Raw genomic sequence first — 18543 nt, forward strand, 5'->3', positions numbered from 1 at the left:
AAAGAGGGGCGGCTTTGATCCGGAAGGTGGGAATGTGACATTGGGGTAAAGTGTGAACGGGGGGACTCAGCAGGGCTCAGATCTGTGGGGAACCGAGCTCACCATATGCTCTTCTGCAGACCATTAAAAAGCGATTAGCAGGACTGTTTCAGCTGGTGCCGGTGTCAGCAACCTCAGAGAACATGCCGGGGATGGGAGGGTCTGGGGCTGGGTGACGATGGGCACTGGCCCTGGAGGGTCATGAGGTGTCCAGGATGTCCACCAGGGAAAGGCCATCAGTGTGTGTGTGCGTGTGTGTGTGTGTGTGTGTGTACTGATACACAAGGAACCCTGGACATACGTTGCACACACACAGGCAAACTGAACAGGAGCCTAGGCAGAGTGCAGCGCAGGGCTTCTGACCTCAGCTCAGCTCATCGGGGCACAGAGCTCCCCGATTTGAGCAGGATGGGGCAGCCGGAAGTTCCCCCTACTGAGAGAGCCCCCCACCACTGCCTCTCACATGTTTCGCTCCCTCTTGTTTTTTCAGAACTCGGCATCTCCCCAGAGGCCTTTCTTGATCACCCTCAGTAATGGGGTCCCTCTGCTCCCTGCTCTTAGCCCCTGGCCCAGCTCATTTCTTCCCTCTGACGTCATCTCACAGTTGCATTTTTTTTTTGCGGTACGCGGGCCTCTCACTGTTGTGGCCTCTCCCGTTGCAGAGCACAGGCTCCGGACGCGCAGGCTCAGCAGCCGTGGCTCACGGGCCCAGCCGCTCCGTGGCATGTGGGATCTTCCCGGACCGCGGCATGAACCCGCGTCCCCTGCATCGGCAGACGGACTCTCAACCACTGCACCACCAGGAAAGCCCCTCACAGTTGCTTTTCTTCTGCGTCATCGTCTCCCCCTCAGAACGTGAGCTCCAGAAGGGCAGGGCCACATCTCCCTCTTGTCCCCAGGCAGCGCTGGGTGCATGTAAATGCCCAACAATACCCGCGGAATGGCCAGGGAGTCAGAGGCGTGGTGTCCCGGAGGATCCAGCAGGAATTCCTCTCTGCCCCCAGGATTTTCCTTGCAGGTTTCACGGGCACCCCAGCTATAAAGGGGGTATCTTCTCATTCCCCGCCGCCGCCAGGCCTTCTCTGAGTCCATGTGTGTGGCCCCAGGGCTGTGCGGGAATAATGGGCACAGGTCCTACTGTCCCAAGGCTCACAGCCTACTGAGCAGATGAGGCCACAGGGCAGAGAGGGGCTCCATTCCAAGTGTTTGGGTGAGGGTCCTGGGTGCCAGGAGAGGTGTCATCAGCCCAGGAGGCAGGGAGCTGGCTCTGAGAGCGGGCAGAGTGTGGTGGGTGGTGAGGGAGGGCTTCCTGGAGGAGGGTGGAGTGAGGACCAGGAGGGCACTGCTGGGGGCAGGCAATTGCATAAGCAAGGCGGATGCAGCCAAGCTGGAAAGCTGGCGCTGAAACTGGGACCCTAGGAGTTGGGAGAGGGAGGGTCCCCCTCCACTGGCCACCTGGTCCAGCCCCTACACCGTGTGGAGGAGGAGGTGACTTACCCAAGGTCACAGCATATAGAAAGCTGGGACTCAGACCCAGGCCTCCTGACCCCGAAGCCTGAGCCCGCGCCTATGCAGGAAGCTGCCCTTCTACAGCCCAAACCCGCCTCAGGCTGAGCCCAGTCAGAGGTCGGAGTGGGGGTGGAGGACACAGCTCCTGGGGGCAGTGCAGCATGTCTGGTTCTTTTGGTCTGTTCTCACCAAGGTTGTCTTCCCTTAAAAAGCGGGTGTGAAGAGTGCTTCTTCCTCCAGGAAGCCCTCCCTTCAGGCCCTACCTTGCACAACCCCTCCGTGAGCTCCCTCTCACTTTATTAGGCTGTGCTGTAAACGTCTCTGCTGGGGGTGGGATAGATCTGCTTGAGCTCTGGGTCCTCAGAGGTTGGCACAGTGTGTGTCGGTGGCCTGTACTACTGAGTGAGTACTGCACTAGTCCTGACCTAGACCCCAGCCTGAACTGGCTCCTGACCTCACACGCTCACCCTTCAGCAACTTGCACCGCTTCTTGGTGACACCATGCACTTCCAAAGTCGCATCCAGCCCCACCTCTGGGTCACTTTGTTGGCCCTTAGGGTTTACCCTGCTTGACCCTCTGCCCCTCCAGAGCCACCCTGTGGACATCGCGGCCCTGGCATCAATAATTTGGCCTGTTTTTCCACCATGGAAGCTAGCATTATATGGCCCCAGGCCCATTCTCTCCGCCGGGGCAGGCCTTTGTAAAATGACTAGAGTCTGGGATTACACGGGGACAACCGGACAGAAGAGACGGGAAGTGCCTGGGGAGGGATGCACAGTCCTGCCTTCTGAAGGTTTGGCAGCCAGGTTGATAGAAGACACCCTCCCAGTCCCTTCCCAAAGAGCACTGAACAAACTGAAGGACTGAATGACAAACTTTATTAGAAACGCTCTTCATTCGTCGAATTCACATTAAAGTGGCAGGGGGCAGTGCCGTCTGGGGCTCTGGTGTCCCGCTGCTGTGACAATTTCCAGTTAAAAATCAGTCTGGGCAGAGAGTGTTGGAAACGCGAGAGATGCCTGGTGGTGGCAGCGGCGGCAGCAGCATTGTTCCCGGGGGGAGGACAGGCTGGGGCGGGTGGAGAAGACGCCTCACATCCACCCTTCCAGTTACAAAGCTGCCCCCATGGCCCCAAGCTGATAAATAAACAGCACGTCTCACACACACACACACACACACACACACACACACACACACACACACGTGAAACAGAAACAAACTCGTACAAGTCTCCTCAAGTGAAAAAATAATTCGCTCAAATAAAGCTTTGTGGCAGTCAGGCTGTATCCTGAATGGACGGTTGCCTGGAGACCCTCAGCCCCCCAGGAAGGCTCCCCAGCCCGTGGACATCACCCCCCCGTGGGTGTCACAAGGCCTCCAATTCCCCCGTTAGCACCTTTGGACTAAGTACTGCCCTCACCACACTCTTTTAAAAGGCATCGCTACTTAAAACAATAATAATAAAGGATACACTCATTCCCTGGGGTGAATCTGTCAGACTCAGCTTCCCTGAATAGAGGTGCCCTGGGCATCCAGAGACTGGGGGTCCGGGTGGGGAAGGACGGCGAGTGAGAGGGGAAGTGAACAACGTTCAGAGAGGTAAGCTGGGAGATGTCTCAACACTGCTTTGTCCACTTGCCAATTCCGCAGCTGGGCATCCCTAGGTAACAGTCTCTCAAAGGGGCACAAAGTCCTAAAGTGTCATGACAATCCTGCTGCCCTGGGAAGGCTGGGGACCCAGAGGGGCACGGGCATCAAGCTGCTTTCACCATGCATTATTTAGAGGCAATGTTCTCCCGGAGCTGGCCAATTTTCCCCTGGCCCTGTCTGCAGCGGGGCACACAGCAGAAAGTGTCCTGCCCAAATGTTTTATTCATTCTCTTGAATAAGGAAACAGGCTCTCGGATCAATGCCGGTGGCTGCTTGGCGGCTGTGTCCCGCTCAGCGGGCAGGATCTCCACCCAGCGCAGGCTTCGGGCGCTTTCCGGCTTCCAAGGAGGTGTCTGACTTGGGAGGGCTGCTTCAAGGCAGCAAATACTGTTGGCAACAGACATTTCATTTTCAAAGTTGGGAAGATGTCCTGGCCTTTCAAAGAAGTGAATGTCCTGGGGAACCAGGGTGAAGAGGGAGACTTCTTCCTGATGTACAGTGTGACCGTGAAGCGACAGGCCTGGGTCTGTGGGTGCCTTCCGCTGCCCCTCCATCCCCGGCTCACTGGTACTGCAGATAGTTTTTGAGAGATTGAGGCAGGGGCAGGGAGCCGATGTCCTGTAGGCGCTGGCGGCCCAGGGCCAGGCGGATGCATCTCCGGCACAGGTCCATCAACGGCAGGGGCTCGGCTACAACGAGAGGGAAGAGAGTTAAGTCTCACCAGAGCTGTCCCTACACCTCTCACCCTTACCCAGCCCCTGCTCACCCCCTGCCCGCCTGCTCCTGAGCTGCCCTTCAGGGCCCCAGTTCCTCAGAGAAGCCTTCTCTGGTTATAGTAGCTGAAGGCTTAGAGCAGTGTCTTCCACATTGTGGGATGCAACCAACCCGACTAAAGACGCATGGAATCAATTCATTAGGTGGTGACCAGCGATTAAAGAAAAAAAAAGAAAGAAAAGGAAAGAAAAGAAAAAAGAAGAAACAGAGAGCAATGCCACAGCAAGGGGTGAATACTGCTCCACGAAAGCTCTGTCTCTGATGTAAGTGTTCAGTGTGTCTCCATGTAAAAATTACTTTTCACTGCAGGTCGTGATAAAATGCGAGACGCTGACCTAGGGTGGGTCTGCAGGGGGCTTCCTCTTAGAAACAGGTGAGGTGGCGGGGGCTGTTTGAAATGCCCTTGAACCCTCAAACTTCTCCTCTAGCCTCTTTTGATGGTGAGTGGAGGAATGCATTTTCTTCAAATGTCCAGTTCTAGAAAAAATTCATGAATTAGAATTCATAAGCCATGGAACCTCTGGACATAGGACCGAGGTTTAGTTAGGTTTATTGCAGACATACTTATGAAGCTCTTATTCTCTTCCAGGCTCTCTAATTGGACCCCGGGGATACAGAGAGAACTAAGCCAAGGCCAATGGCAGCCCTGGGTGTGAAGGAAGGCTCGAGGTCTGGAAGTTTAAATATGTGAATAATTGTAGCAGAGCGTAACATACGCAATAATTCTTAAATGCACAAGGACAGAAACTGAGCAGTTTCTATATGGAAGAGTCGTTTGAAAGCTTCCAAGAGAGGATACTGGAAAGGGGTTTTGAAGGGTGAATAGGAGTTTTATGTGATGTGAGGTTGGGGAGGGTGTTCTAGGCAGAGAGAACAGGTAAAAGCATGGAGGCATAAGACAGGACAGGCTGGGAGGTCTGGAGGGAGAGGAATGGTGCTGATCAGCTGGGTCTGGAATGAAGAGGGTGGTGGTCACATGCTGTTTCATGTGGCTTCTGCAGCCCTAGTTTTCCCCAACCCACAGGAACATGCTAGAGGCCTGATGCTGCATCTTAGCACTTGTTTTTTTGTCAACAGAACAAGTGATGTTTTAAAAGCATTCTATAACGTGCTAAGGTACAATAAAACTGTAAGTGGTAAACACTAACACAAGAGTTGTGAGAGGAATAATATCACAAGGGAATGGAAGGAATGGGAAGGTTGTTGAGAGTGTGTTTTATAGGAATTTTCATTTACTGGAGATGCAGAGTTAATGAGGAGAGTCATTAAAATCAAACCCAGACTTGACTGGTGCGTGGGAAGCCATGCATAAGAGCGTACCCAGCCCTCCTTCACGCGAGGCGAGGCTGCATATCCTCGTGGAGTGTTGGTGGTTTTAAACACTCCCACCTCCGTATCCTCTTTTGATCCTCATACAAACCCTTGAAGTTAGCTAGGGAGGCCTGGGCACCCCCTCTTTCCCAGGCCTAGAAAGCAGATTACTCACCCCGAGTCTTGCGGTCACATGGTCACCATGCCTAGGCCAACACCTGACACCCCCCTCGAGGTGTACCCATCTCTCCCCTAGCAATGCCCCTGCACCCAGCTCTTCTCTCACTGTCTCCCACCGGGTTCTCATCCAAGCTTTGCACAGTCCCCCAGATTATGCCTCTGTGAACCCCTTTCCCTGCCTCCCCACCCGAATCTTCCCATCCTTAACATCTTGACCTGCCCACCGCAAGTTCCCATGATCTCCTTTTAGCTCCTATAGCACCAATGCTTGCCGCCTGTGCCACTGGACGTTGGGGAGAAAAAAACCTTTAAAAGCCTTATTTAATGATCAATTGCTACTTATTTACCAGGCAACATGAGAGATGAAATATAATTGTAGCTACTGTTTATTGAAGACATATTATGTGGCCAGGTGCTGTGCTAAGCTCCTTATCTGTACCAACTCATGTGAATGCATGTATCAAACTCATATCACAGTTGCCTCTTAGGGGTGGATGGACCTAGAGTCTGTCATACAGCGTGAAGTAAGTCAGAAAGAGAAAAACAAGTACCGTATGCTAATGCATATATATGGAATCTAAAAAATTGGTACTGATGAACCTAGTGGCAGGACAGGAATAAAGATGCAGACGTAGAGAACGGACTTGAGGACACGGTTGGGGAGGGCAAGGGAAGCTGGGACAAAGTGAGAGATTAACGTTGACATATATACACTACCAAATGTAAAACAGATAGCTAGTGGGAAGCTGCTGCATAGCACAGGGAGATCAGCTCGATGCCTTGTGACGACCTAGAGGGGTGGTAGGGAGGGTAGGAGGGAGGCTCAAGAGGGAGGGGATATGGGGATATATGTATATATATAGCTGATTCACTTTGTTGTATAGCAGAAACTAACACAACATTGTAAAGCAATTATACTCCAATAAAGATGTAAAAAATATAAAAATAAAAAGGTAATACAGTAAAAAAAATTACCTCTTAGGGTAGGAACTATTATTATTACCCCCATTTTAAGGAGGAAGAAACAGAAACACAGAGTGGGTAAGTCACTTGCCCAAGGACACACAGCTGGTAAATGGCAAAGCTGGGAGTTAGACCCAGGCAGCTGGAAACTGGAAACTGTCTTATATTTAACCACATTTATTGAGCATCTGTTCTGTCCCTTTGCTACGTTAGGTTTACAGTTAAGTACCCTACATATGAACAAGTTCTGTTCCGAGAGTGTGTTCATAAGTCCAATTTGATTGTAAGTCCAACAAAGTTAGCCTAGGTACCCAACTAGAACAATCAGCTATATAGTACTGTACTGTAATAGGTTTATAATACTTTTCACACAAATAATACATAAAAAAGAAAAAATAAATAAGCAAACATTTTTAATCTTACAGTATGGTAGCGTGAAAAGCACAGTAGTACAGTACAACAGCTGGGATACAGGGGCTGGCATCGAGTGAACAGGCAAGAAGAGTTACTGATTGGAGGAGGGAGAGGAGGTGGGAGATGGTAGCACTGAAGGATCGTCAGCGATTGGAGACGGAGGGCGAGATGCAATTTCACTCACGCCTGACACTGATGGCACAGGCTCTGGTTCCTCGCCGGATTCAACTCTATCTACCCTCTTGAAAAAACGATCCAGTGATGTCTGGCTAGTAGCTCTTTTTCTCTCGTCATAGATGACACAGTAGCGCTGGATTGCATTCTGAACGGGTGCTGCAACCTCTGTGTACCTTTCTACATTCGGGTCCTGTGCCTCAGAGACTAACAGTGCCTCCTGAAATAAAGAAAATCCCCTGCCATTTTCTGCATGGTGAATCTCTTCGGTTCTTCAGTTACTTCTTCTTCCTCTTGTCTCTCTTAGCCCTTTCTCTGGAATGAAGAGAATTCAAGAAATTCCCGGACAGCTACCATATCTGCACTCACTGCCTTGCCGCTTACTTTTACCTTGTGAAGGTTGTCTCTAGCCTTGAACCGATAAAACCAGCCAAGGCTGGCATTAAAAGATGCACCCTCTGATTCTTCGCCGCGTTTCTTCTTCAAGTCTTTATAAAAGCGTTTAGCTTTCTCCTGAATCAGCATTAAGCTGAGCGGGACTCAACTCTGAGGCTGCTGCTGCATCCGCACGCTGAGAAGTTTTTCACCTCCTCCATCACTTTTCCACACTTCTTCAATATCACTGTCGACATCATCAGCACAGCGGACTTCACATGCTCCATGATCTTGCACTTGTCCTTTAGAATCGTGCCGATGGTTGAACAATTCATGTTATAAGAACGAGCGACGTCTAACCATCTTTTTGCCTCGCTCCGCTCTCTCAGTTATTTTCACTTTTGTTTCCATCGTTATCGCTTGGCGCTTCTTAGCAGTACCAGCTACATCACCACTGCCTTTACGCTTGCTTCCGGACATCCTGGGCTTGAAATAAAGATACTGTACTACTGTACTCTATACGGTACTGTACACAAAAGCACAACCACTTGTAGAGGATGCACGCACGTGACAACGTACGCCAGACACGTGGACTAACTTACGTGACTGGACATGCGAATGAATGTTTGCATCTTTGAAAGTTTGCAACTTGAAGGTTCGTATGTAGGGGACATACTGTATCTCATTTAGAGATGCCTACTTCAGAGAAAAGGAAACTGAGGCTCAGAGGTGAAGGGGCTTGTCCAGAGTCACACAGCCCAAAAGCCTACAGGTGGAGCTTCACGGTGCCTCCCTTAAACACCATGCAATAATGGAAGATCGCTTTAAGGTATGAAGCGAAGGAGAGGGTCACCTGTCTCCCAGGCTCACACAGTCCATAGGCTCTTACTCTGGCTCCGACCGCTTTCCAGTTCACCGGTGCCCACCTCTCCTGCTGTGAGCTCTGCACCCACCTAAATGGTCCGCCCTGCCACCAAGATGCCTTTTCTGCTCTCCTGCCCACCCATTTCAACGTGGACCTGGTCAGCCACTTTCCCTTTCTTCACGGCCATCAGACCCCTCTCCTCTGGCACATCCCAGGGATCTGCAGAAATCTGGAGCCCCTGACTTCCAGCTCTGCCAACTGCAAGTCTGTGCCTCTGTGAAGGTACTCTGAGCGCTTGTTTCTTCACTTGTAAAATGGACCAACAATCCCCAGCCTGGGCCTGTCACAGGGGGATGGCCCAGAAACCATTTGTTAAATGAACGAATTGACTCGCTTCTTTGGGGCGTGTCTTCTACAGCTGTTTCAAGCTATTGAAATAAATTGCTCTTACCTGACAAGGTTGCTGTCTTGAGTTCCCACTCTCCTGTAAACCCTCTGAGAACAGGGCAGGTCTTAATTGACAGGAGGCTTGTGGTGAGGGTTAAACGAGTTAGAGAGTAGAAAGCACTTGGCACAGTGACCAGCACGTAGTAGGTGTCCGACATTCAGCACTTCTAGCTATCTCGTCCCCATCCAGGCATTTGTTTGGTCACCCTTTGTGAGGACGAGCTTGGGTAGGGATGTTAATGAGATGGGGTCTGCTAGGAGGCCAGCAGTTCCTTCTCTGAATGTCGGGAGATGGGCTTGCATTCTGCATCGGGAAAATTTTGAGCTGTTAACGTTTGAGAATCATTGCCAGGGCTTAAGAACTTCTGTAATCACTTTAAAGCTCTAGGCACATACTAGGTCCTCAATGTCCAAAATGCTAAGCCTGGTCAGCAAACTCAATGCCCTGTGTGTTCCCTGCCCAGTTAGGTGCTGAAGAGAAGGAAAGAGCTATGTTTCTATTCATTCCTCTGCAGTCACTGAAATCACTCCAGAGCCCAAACTCCAAAGAAAGTGAGGGAGGGGGGAGGGGCCAGAGTTCAGAGCACACCTTTAGCTCTAAATGTGAAATATAAACCATCTCTCCCGGGGCTTCCCTGGTGGCACAGTGGTTAAGAATCCGCCTGCCAATGCAGGGGACACGGGTATGATCCCTGGTCTGGGAAGATCCCACATGCCGTGGTGCAACTAAGCCCGTGTGCCACAACTACTGAGCCTGCACTCTAGAGCCCACGAGACACAACTACTGAGCCCACGTGCCACAACTACTGAAGCCCGCGTGCCTAGAGCCGGTGCAACAAGAGAAGCTGCCGCCATGAGAAGCCCATGCACCACAACGGAGACCCAATGCAGCCAAAAATAAACAAATAAATTAATAATTTAAAAAAAAAGACCTTGCAATTGTTTAAAAAAAAAAACCTCTCCTAATTTCTGAGGGAACTTTAACTGACGACTTCATAGTAACCCCAAAGTGCACAGAGAAAGTAACTTCCAGAGCTCCAAGGATGCCCCATGTGGCTTGGGCCATCCCCCAACTTGTCTTTCTAACTCCCTTTGGCTTTAGAACTGCCAAGTGTCAAGGTTTAGAAATGATCACCCAGGTGGGAAGAGAAACACAGCATCTTTCAGCCTGGAAGCCATTCTTAGAAATATTTTCCGACAAAGATAAACTTAAAAAGGAATCATTGTTGCAAAAGTGAATATCCAAATAACCAATAAATATATGAAAAAGTGCTCAATTTCAAGAACCATCAGAAAAATGCAAATTAACACCATAATGTGACTCTGCTATATGCCAACAAGAATGGCTAAAATGAAAATAAGACAGTAGCAAGTGCTGGTGAGGATGTGGAGCAACTGGAACTCTCATATGGCTTCGGGTGGGCGTGGAAACTGGCACAACCATTTTGGAAAACTGGGAGCATCTACTAAGACTGAACCTAGGGCACACAGTCTCCCCCTGTTGTACACATGCTCACCAAAATGCACGTACACGGATGCTTAGAGAAGTGCTAAACTGGAAACAAGAATTCTACTCTCCGCCATCAGTGGAATGCACACACAAACTGGGTCTCTTCTGATAGTGGAACACTAATCAGCCGTGAGAATGAAGGAACCACAATTACATGCAAAAAAAAAACATGGATGAATCACTCAAACATAATTTTGAGTGAAAGAAGTACATTTTGTGTAACCTCATCTGTATAGAGTTCAAGAGCAGGGTGGTGAAGTTAGGGTAGTGGTGACATTAGTGGGGAGCAGTGATTGGGGGGTGGGTATCGTTCTGCTCCTTGATTTGAGCTCTGGCAATACCAGTGTGGTCAGTTTGTAAAAATCATCAGGCTTAATCACCTGAGATTTGTACACTTTCAGCATATATGTTATACTTCAAAAACAAGTTTACATTAAAAAAAAATCAGTCACTGACTGAGTTAGGAGGGCCCTGGCTCCCTGGTGGGTGGGTGTGGATATGACACAAGCCAGGCACCTTCCCACCTGTCCCAACAGGCAAAGTGGGGGGAAGGGACTAGTTTGGAATCCCAGCTTCTGCTCCCAGGGAATTCCCTGGTGGTCCAGTGGTTAAGACTCCATGCTTCCACTGCAGGGGGGCCGGGTTTGATTCCTGGTTGGGGAACTAAGATCCCGCATGCCGCGTGGCAAGGCCAAAAGAAAAAGGAATGCAGTAAACATTTATTAAAAGAAAACTATCCAGCTTCTGCTCCCACCACCAGTGGGCCAGACAGCTGGCTCACCTTCACAGAGCCACATTTTTCTCATCTGTAAAATGGGGGCATCAACACCTCCATCCATGCCTTGTGACAACGGTATGACACAACACGCTCCTTGTTCCAAAGGCGTTCTCTCTACAGTATGTCTTATTCCAGGCCATCAGCCCCAGAGGTACCTTTAAAAAATAGTAATACTTTACTTATTGTGGTCCTAAAAATGTCCCGGTACATCATCCTAATTGACAACAGTGCTCAGCTCTTGATGAAGACTTACTGGAGCTAGGGCTGGATGTCTTGTTCTGTGCTAAAAATATCACAAGGCAATCATTTCCAAAGTTCTCCAGGAAGCTGAATTTTCCATAGTTCTCCACCACTCGCCTCCTACATGACCCTCAGTAAGCCACAGAACTGCCCAGGGACTCTGTTTTGCTGTCAATAAAATGGGGGTGTTAGCTCATCTGGTTTTGATGGTCTATGTCTATGATGAAAGAGTGGAGAGCTAGGCACTTCGTGCCTTAAGCTTCTTCTCTGGGCCCCTTTAAGTCTCCTCTGCTGATGGTGAGGAGATACCAAGACACGAGTCATCACCCTACCCCCATTCCTGCATTTATATTTTGAAAAAAAAAGATCAACATTTTTAAGGTCAAGAGGTGAAATTCTTTTGGAACAGTTTAGACAATGGTCAGCAGATAGGGGAAGCTTTCAGTGACAGCCCTGAACTTAAGTAGACATGGTTTTTGGGGGAAAAAAAGGAGAAGACATGCATGTGGGCAAGCACACAGACTCTACGTGTCAGACACTGTGCTAATCACTTTCTGCAGACCATGGTTTTGGTGTCCAAAGACTCAGAGTATTGTCTGCACGCCTCTGGGCCTCCCCTCATGCTATTGCTTCAGCTAGAACATCCTCCCCTGTACTGCCTGTCAGAAGCCTGTCTCCTCTTTCAGGACCCAAATCAAGAGTCATCTCCTCCCCAATGACATGGCTCCCCCACCTTCTGGGTCTGCACCTGTCAAGTGTCAACCCACTTAGCTAACTACACAAATGGGCAAATGTGTCATTACCTGCTCACTTCTAAAATACGCCATACCTCTACCAATTGGCCCTATCATGGCCAACAGAGACCTCAGCTCACATCTAGAAAGCCCCTGGAATCTGGAGGTTTCTGTTAGCAAGCTTTACTGTTGCCACAACAAAAAGGGTATGACTACAGCTGGGACAAAAGCAGCATCTTCAGACGAACTTGGTTCCAGCAAGCATCATGGGCACAGACGGAAGTGCCCGAGGGGCTGGCCTGTCCACCAGCTCCCCGACACAGTACTAGACAGCAAGGTATTCTCACCTAAAGACTCTGCGCTGCTCCCAGGCAAAGGGGAGCTACGTGGCTGTGGAGTGAACAGCAGCTGCATTTTTAGATGTGTTCAGTGGCTCTAAAAGAAGAGCCTCTACCCACCCAGCCTGAAAGTTACTTAAGGAGTTATTCCAGCAAAATGAAAAAGGAATCCAAGAAACAGGATGGCACAAGCTTCCAGGAAAAGGGGGGAGTAAATGGAACACAGAAGCAAAGGAAGGTAGAGTGAGTGATACGAAGGTCCATTAGATGGTGATGCTTGGAAGATCCTCCTTCCAGTGGCCGTCGTGTCTCTAAAGTGCCACACCCACAAAGCTCTGTGCCTCCTGACCTCTGACCCCAGCCCTTGGCTTCCCCACCCTCAGCGCTCCCACTGTGCCCTCTGGCAGTGCCACTCCACACAGAAAACTGCAACCCAACTTCTTTTCTGAGAGCTCCCTCCACCTCCCGCCTTAACTGAACCCAGCTTCCTCTCCCAGGACACCACTGCCCTTCAGCCTTCCCTGGGCGTTGCTGGTGTCTCAGGGCCAGGAGGTGGGCAGGACCCCTCGCTCCTTTGCCACATACAAAGCTCTGCAGCCTCCATCTGCTATGAGAAGTCCCAGCTCCTCCGTGGCTCACACCACTTGGCCGGGTCCTCTTCTGGTCCTTGTCAGGGCTCTGGCTTGGCCTCCCCGGTCCCTTCTCAACCCACGCCTGCCACCTCCCCGGTGACAGAATCCTCCACAGGCACGACCCTCTCATCACGCAGCCTCCTGGGGCTGGAGGCCACGCCCATTCACCCAGCTACCCACATCCTGGGCCACAGCACGGACTGCAGCATTGCTCCTAAATGCCCCTTCTAGGACCCCAGGGATGCTGAATCAGCCACCACCACTTTGACCATTACTTCCTGCTCTCTTTTGCTCAGCCCATCAGCATTGCCTTTCTTCACCTCCCTCCTCACCCAGCTGACCAGTTCGCTGTTCTCAGGGACAAAGCATACGGGGGCAAGGCAGGCAGGACGGTGCGGGGGGCTGGTGAGTAGCTGTGGGGATACCAGGTTGGGGGCTGGACAATGAATTGGGGACAAGAAGCCTCTGGCATTCAGATCATCTGTGTTCAGTGCCACTTCAGAGCTTCTTCTCCCCAACCCGGCCTCACCCTAGTACAAGGTCAAGGCCAGTCTGTTTCAGCAGCAGCTGGCAGCCCTGGGCTCTGGCCGGCCTCGGCCACCGTCTGGCAGAGTGGCCTCCCCAACCTCCTTGGGGCCTCAGACTCTACCAGTGCGGCAAGTGGCTTGGCAAGGAGGCTGGGGGTCCTTTCTACCAGCTGACACTTGACAGAAGTCACGTTTAATCCTGGCAGTGGAAGGACTCTGACTGCACCCAATCAAATCAGGTTTCAACACACAAGAAAAAGTGAATGGCAAGGCCAGGGATGCCTGTGAAATACATGTTAGATCATGAGCCTTGGTAATCCAGGGCCGTGGCTCCCAAGGTGCTGGCACAAGCCCGGCAGGCTTCCTGGGGGAGGTGGTGCTGAGCCAGGTCCAGGGGGCTAGCTGGTTACAATCTGCTATTATATCAAAAGCAAGGCTGGCTGCTCAAAGGCTGCCCTCAGCTTTACCAGGTGAGGCTCATTTTAGCCACAGCATTGTCAAAAGAACGAGGGATCCGGTGACCTGAATGCCCTGTCCGAGGGCCTTCCATCCACCAGTGCTCTCTGCCCCGCTGGCCGAGATCTCGGCAGGGCTGGAGCTGCCTGTCCGCCCACCTTGCAGCCATGCCTGGCCCTGCTGAAGCCAGGGGGGTGTTACCTGTTGCCCTCTCCCAGCTCTGAGGCTGAATGAATGGCTCCAGGTGGGCACTGGGGACTCCCCTCCTGGGGTGGTTTGTGGCCTTGGCCCCTGTGGGGCCTTCTCAACCTCCAAGCAGATGCAGCCTGGAGGAACCTCTGTGTGCTTGGGTTGGGAAGGAGTGGGGAGAGGGAAGAGGGTCCCATCACCTGCCCAGCCTCTGAGAGCCTGGCTGGGGTGTAGGGAGCTGTGCTGGATAGGACTCCGAGCTCAGCCTCCACCCTAGTACAAGGCCAAGGCCAGTCTGTTTCAGCAGCAAACTTGAACCATGTAAGATGATTGGTGCATTCTGCGGATGGAAAAATCAAGGCACGAAGAACATCACTGTTTTGATTAAAGGCTTCTCAAGAAGGGTTTGGAGGGGTATCAGAGTTCTAATGTCATTCTGGGGACTCTGACGATAAAGTCTTGTCTAACTTGTGACGCTCATCACATATGCGTGTATTCATCAGACTTCTACTTACAAACGTGCTTTGCAGGTCCTGAGCAGACAGCCTGGCCCACAGAGGCTCACGGGGCTACAGACAGGACAGGGAGACTGAAAAAAGCACAGAGGGGTCTGTGCTTAAGAGAAGGAATTGTAGGGGGAGCTGAGGGAGCCAGGAAGAGGGGCACCTAACCCAGCCAGAGGGTGTCCAGGACGGCTTCCTGGAGGAGACTGCAGCTAAGAGAAGTTTTAGAGGATGAATAAGAGTTATCTCTGCTGAGGGCTGAGAAGGATGTCTGTTGGCTCTGAAGGCGTATCTCTAAGATGCATTCAAAGAAATCTCTTTTGTGTAACATTGGGAAAAGTTCACAGTTTTCCCAGAAGACACTTTGAGGAAACAATAATCAATTGTTGGAGAAAATCTAGTCTGTCAAAAAAAAAAAAAAAAGTCAGTGCAGACTGTGGGCTCCCACAGGCAGGGACTGGCTCTTGTCCTCGCTGCCCAGCCCCGGGGCTCAGCTTTGGACATCGTGGGTGCTGGGCCAGTGGGAGGGTATCTGGGGGAGGGGAGAGAGCTGCAGTGAGCCTTCACCTCTACAAAGCAAACTATAGCCCAGCTCTTCTGGTGCAGGGAATGAATGTTAAAAGTAGTCCTTTCCTACTGCCCTAAGTCAGCTAAAGAACCCTCCAGAAGGCTCCTGCAGGCTGACAGAATTAGCAACACACTGTGCCGGCTCCGCGGGTCTGCTGGAGGGATGCTCCTAACTCAGCTGAAAAACTTCCCAGAAAATCTGACTGTTTTCAATTTGGAGCCCGCTCCAGGGAGCTCCACAATGGCTGGACACCCTGGCCCTGGCCGAGGACAGCCTCAGTGGGGGAGGGCCTGGCTGGCGTGTACCCTGCACCACGGACCATCCCAACACCCCTAGAAGTTATCTCTGCTGCTGCAGCCATGGGAACAACCTTGTTGCCCCTACAGACACTGAAAGAAGCATGTCCAAGATAGGGAGACCAGGGAGGGGAGTAGCATCCTTCAGAGACAGTTGGTACTCATCCCATCCAGGGTAAGGTTGGGGCCCTCAGGGATGGGACCCCCATTCCTCATGGTGTGTCCCCTTCTAAAGAAGAAAAATGAGCGTGGGGATAGCCAGCTGGAGAGCAGGACTTACTTAAAGCCATGGGAATGAACACAGTGTGGTATTGGGAAAGGAAGAGGCAAACTCGAAAGTTCGAGAACTAAACTAAGCAAGGCGTTATTTAGACACATACTATAGGTGTCTAAAAAGTCTGCAAGGAACAGGAAACACAGAATTCAGAGGAGTGGTTGCCTTGAGGAAGAGGGGATGGGGGCTGGCAAGGCTAGACCATGGAGGCACAGAAGCGCCCGGTTGTCAATTTTCGAGTCCTTGGGCTAGACGACGGATTCATGGTGGCATTAAATTAGTAAGAAATAAATATAGGAATCAGCAAAGCAGAATAAAAGAGGGCTATGCACGGGACCAATGATGACAGTGTATTACAACCAACGATTCTGTTTAATCCAATTCTGTGTATCAGTTAAAAACAAAAAAAGAGAAAGGGCAAAAGCGAATGAGAAGAGTCATGAGTTGGCCTTAATCTGGCTCAAATGAGAGCTTGGCTAGAAGATGAATTACAGTTAAATTCTAGTTAATGGGTAGTAACGCTCTTGTCTGTTGTGAACTTAGCATAGCCGCGGGGAAGGCGTCACTGGGAAGCAGAAGCACAGGCCTGGGGTGAGAAGGCATAGAGCCAGTTCTGGTCTCACAGGGCAGCTGCTTCCTCTGTAGCAGGGGGCCAAGCCCCGTCTCACCGGGAGCTGGGGCAGGACGAGACGGGGGCAGAGGACAGGTACCCGGCGTAGGCCCTGGCACACGTGGGCCATCGTCAAATGACAGCTATTTTGTTTTCAGAGCAGCTAGTCCTTTAGGACAAAGTGCAAAAAAAAAGAGGCAGCTGGTGTGGTGAGCTGAGGACCTGACGCCCTGTGTGGGATGCTGCAGGTCGACAACCACAGATAATTCCCACCAGAGGTCTGAGCAGGCCAGGAACTGGGGCCCAACCCCAGCCCTGTGGGACCCTGATCCAGCCCTATCCCTCAGCCTCTTCTCCTTTGGGGGATGTTCCTTCCAATCTTTCCCCAGAAGCAGAAGCACGAGGACACTCATGAGTGCTGGTAGATTTTCAAAGCCCGTCTTGGTGTTCTGGGCTCTTTGGCTGGCTTGCTGGCGATGATGATGATAATGATGTGAACAGTCATGGCAAGGACTTACCTAGCACTTCCCGTGTCGTGAGATGTTCTAAGCAGTTTATGTCTTACTGTACTTATACTTCACTATGACCCGATGAGGTATTACTATCATGAAAGCCCATTTATGGACTGAGGAAACCAAGGCACAGAGTGACTCACCGAAAGCCACAGTTAAGTAGTGAAAAATGGGACTGGAATTCAGGCAGTGTGGTTTGGGGTGTATTCTGTTGCCAAACTCTCCTGGGAAGGTAGGGTGACAGTCCCTGCAAAGGAAATGCAGCCCTACTGATTCTGTCACTCAGTGACAGGTGCCCGCATGCCCCGGACCCCAACTCCACGTGGTAGTGCTAGATCACTGTCTGTGCACTAGAGGCCCCTGAATGGACTGGAGGGGGGCCCCTGACCCAACAAAGCCCAGCCCTGGCTGGCAGGTAAGCCATGAGGTGGCCTCGAGGAAGGACCCTGCCTATGGGGATAGTTACTAACGGGTTGTTCAATCCACCTGGTTCTGTCTGGGATTTGGCCTGAAGACCAAATCTTCAGGAGAGGAGAGGAGAAGGAAGCAGGTGCAGACCACGTGAAGGGGTCTTCTCCTCTGCAGGGCTGGAGACCATCAGAATCACCCATCCCTTCCTGGAGCAGCCCTGGGGCTGTGTTCCTTGCAACCACTAAGGCCAACTGGCACAGTTGACTCTTGTTTTCTAGCAAATCGCCAAGGTCAGGCCAACTTCCACTTGGGAAACGGCATCACTTTAGCCTCTTGCTAAACAGCACCGGCCCCAGGGGTTTAATATGAAGGCCTTCTAATGGATTTATTGTGTTTATTTGACCTTTCCCAGTGTGAGCCCAGAAACAGGCCCAGAGGAGGGTGGCAGAAGCTTGTTTTTCTTAAGCTAAAGGAAAACTGATGAGTAAACTGAATTCTTGGTTGGAGTCTGCTGAGTTTTCTCACCCTGGCTCCCCGCCTCCCTTAGTTACAAGATCCAGTTAGACTCAGGAGGAACCCGTGTTTACGGGATAGCTCTGGAAGAGGAAAACTGTGTCTACTAAGAAGTGGTCAATGATGAGATCTGCAGATAAATATTTTCAGTGTGTCAAGAGCCCTGATAAGGGATAATCGTTAGTATATTTAGCAATGACTGCTCTATTTCCACTTCTAGTCTCAAGGCAAATGATTTCTTGTTTTAAAATAACTTTTCAAACAGTTCATGATCAGTGCATGAATGAAACCACTTCTAGTATCACAAGTATGGTTGGGTTTTTGACCAGAGGCTGCAAACTCCAGTGCCTAGGGGCCAGGCAGGTACCCTAAGTGACCAGTGCAGAGCAGACGAAAGCAGCGGGCAGGGGGAGAGTGGTGGGGTCCACGGACGCCGGAGACACACGCCAGGGGTCATCACTCAGCTCTGGCCTCAGCTCCAAGCAGGAATGTGGGCCCCTGTTACCAGATTCCCTGCCCTTTCCACAAAAGCCAAGAATTCAGATTTTTTTATGTGACGTTTCTGAGTTACTTTAATTTGGCATGGCCAAACGAAATATTGACATTTCTAGGCCCAGACACAGCCCTGGGCTGACAGTGTCACCTCTACTCAGAGTGAAGCTTATCTACCACCTTGCTGGGAAGTCGGAACCAGCCCACCCCACACGGGGGGCAGCCCATGCCCCATGAACTGCCAGGAGGTCTGATCCA

The 18543-nt window shown here is 51.0% G+C and overlaps 1 protein-coding gene across 2 annotated transcripts in view; it reads right to left on the reverse strand.

Annotated features, from left to right (window-relative positions):
- Positions 1-3760: 3760 nt before the first annotated feature.
- Positions 3761-18543, reverse strand: part of SPSB4 (splA/ryanodine receptor domain and SOCS box containing 4) — a gene marked incomplete at its 3' end in the record, with an annotated part of 82707 nt that continues 67924 nt past the window's right edge. For both annotated transcript variants that reach the window (XM_079922487.1, XM_079922488.1), the window contains one exon: positions 3761-3888. In XM_079922487.1, coding sequence (XP_079778613.1) covers positions 3761-3888 — 128 coding nt within the window. The remainder of the gene's footprint in view (positions 3889-18543) is intronic.

The sequence above is a fragment of the Stenella coeruleoalba genome (genome assembly GCF_951394435.1).
Source record: "Stenella coeruleoalba genome assembly, chromosome: 5".
Taxonomy (NCBI): Eukaryota; Metazoa; Chordata; class Mammalia; order Artiodactyla; family Delphinidae; genus Stenella; species Stenella coeruleoalba.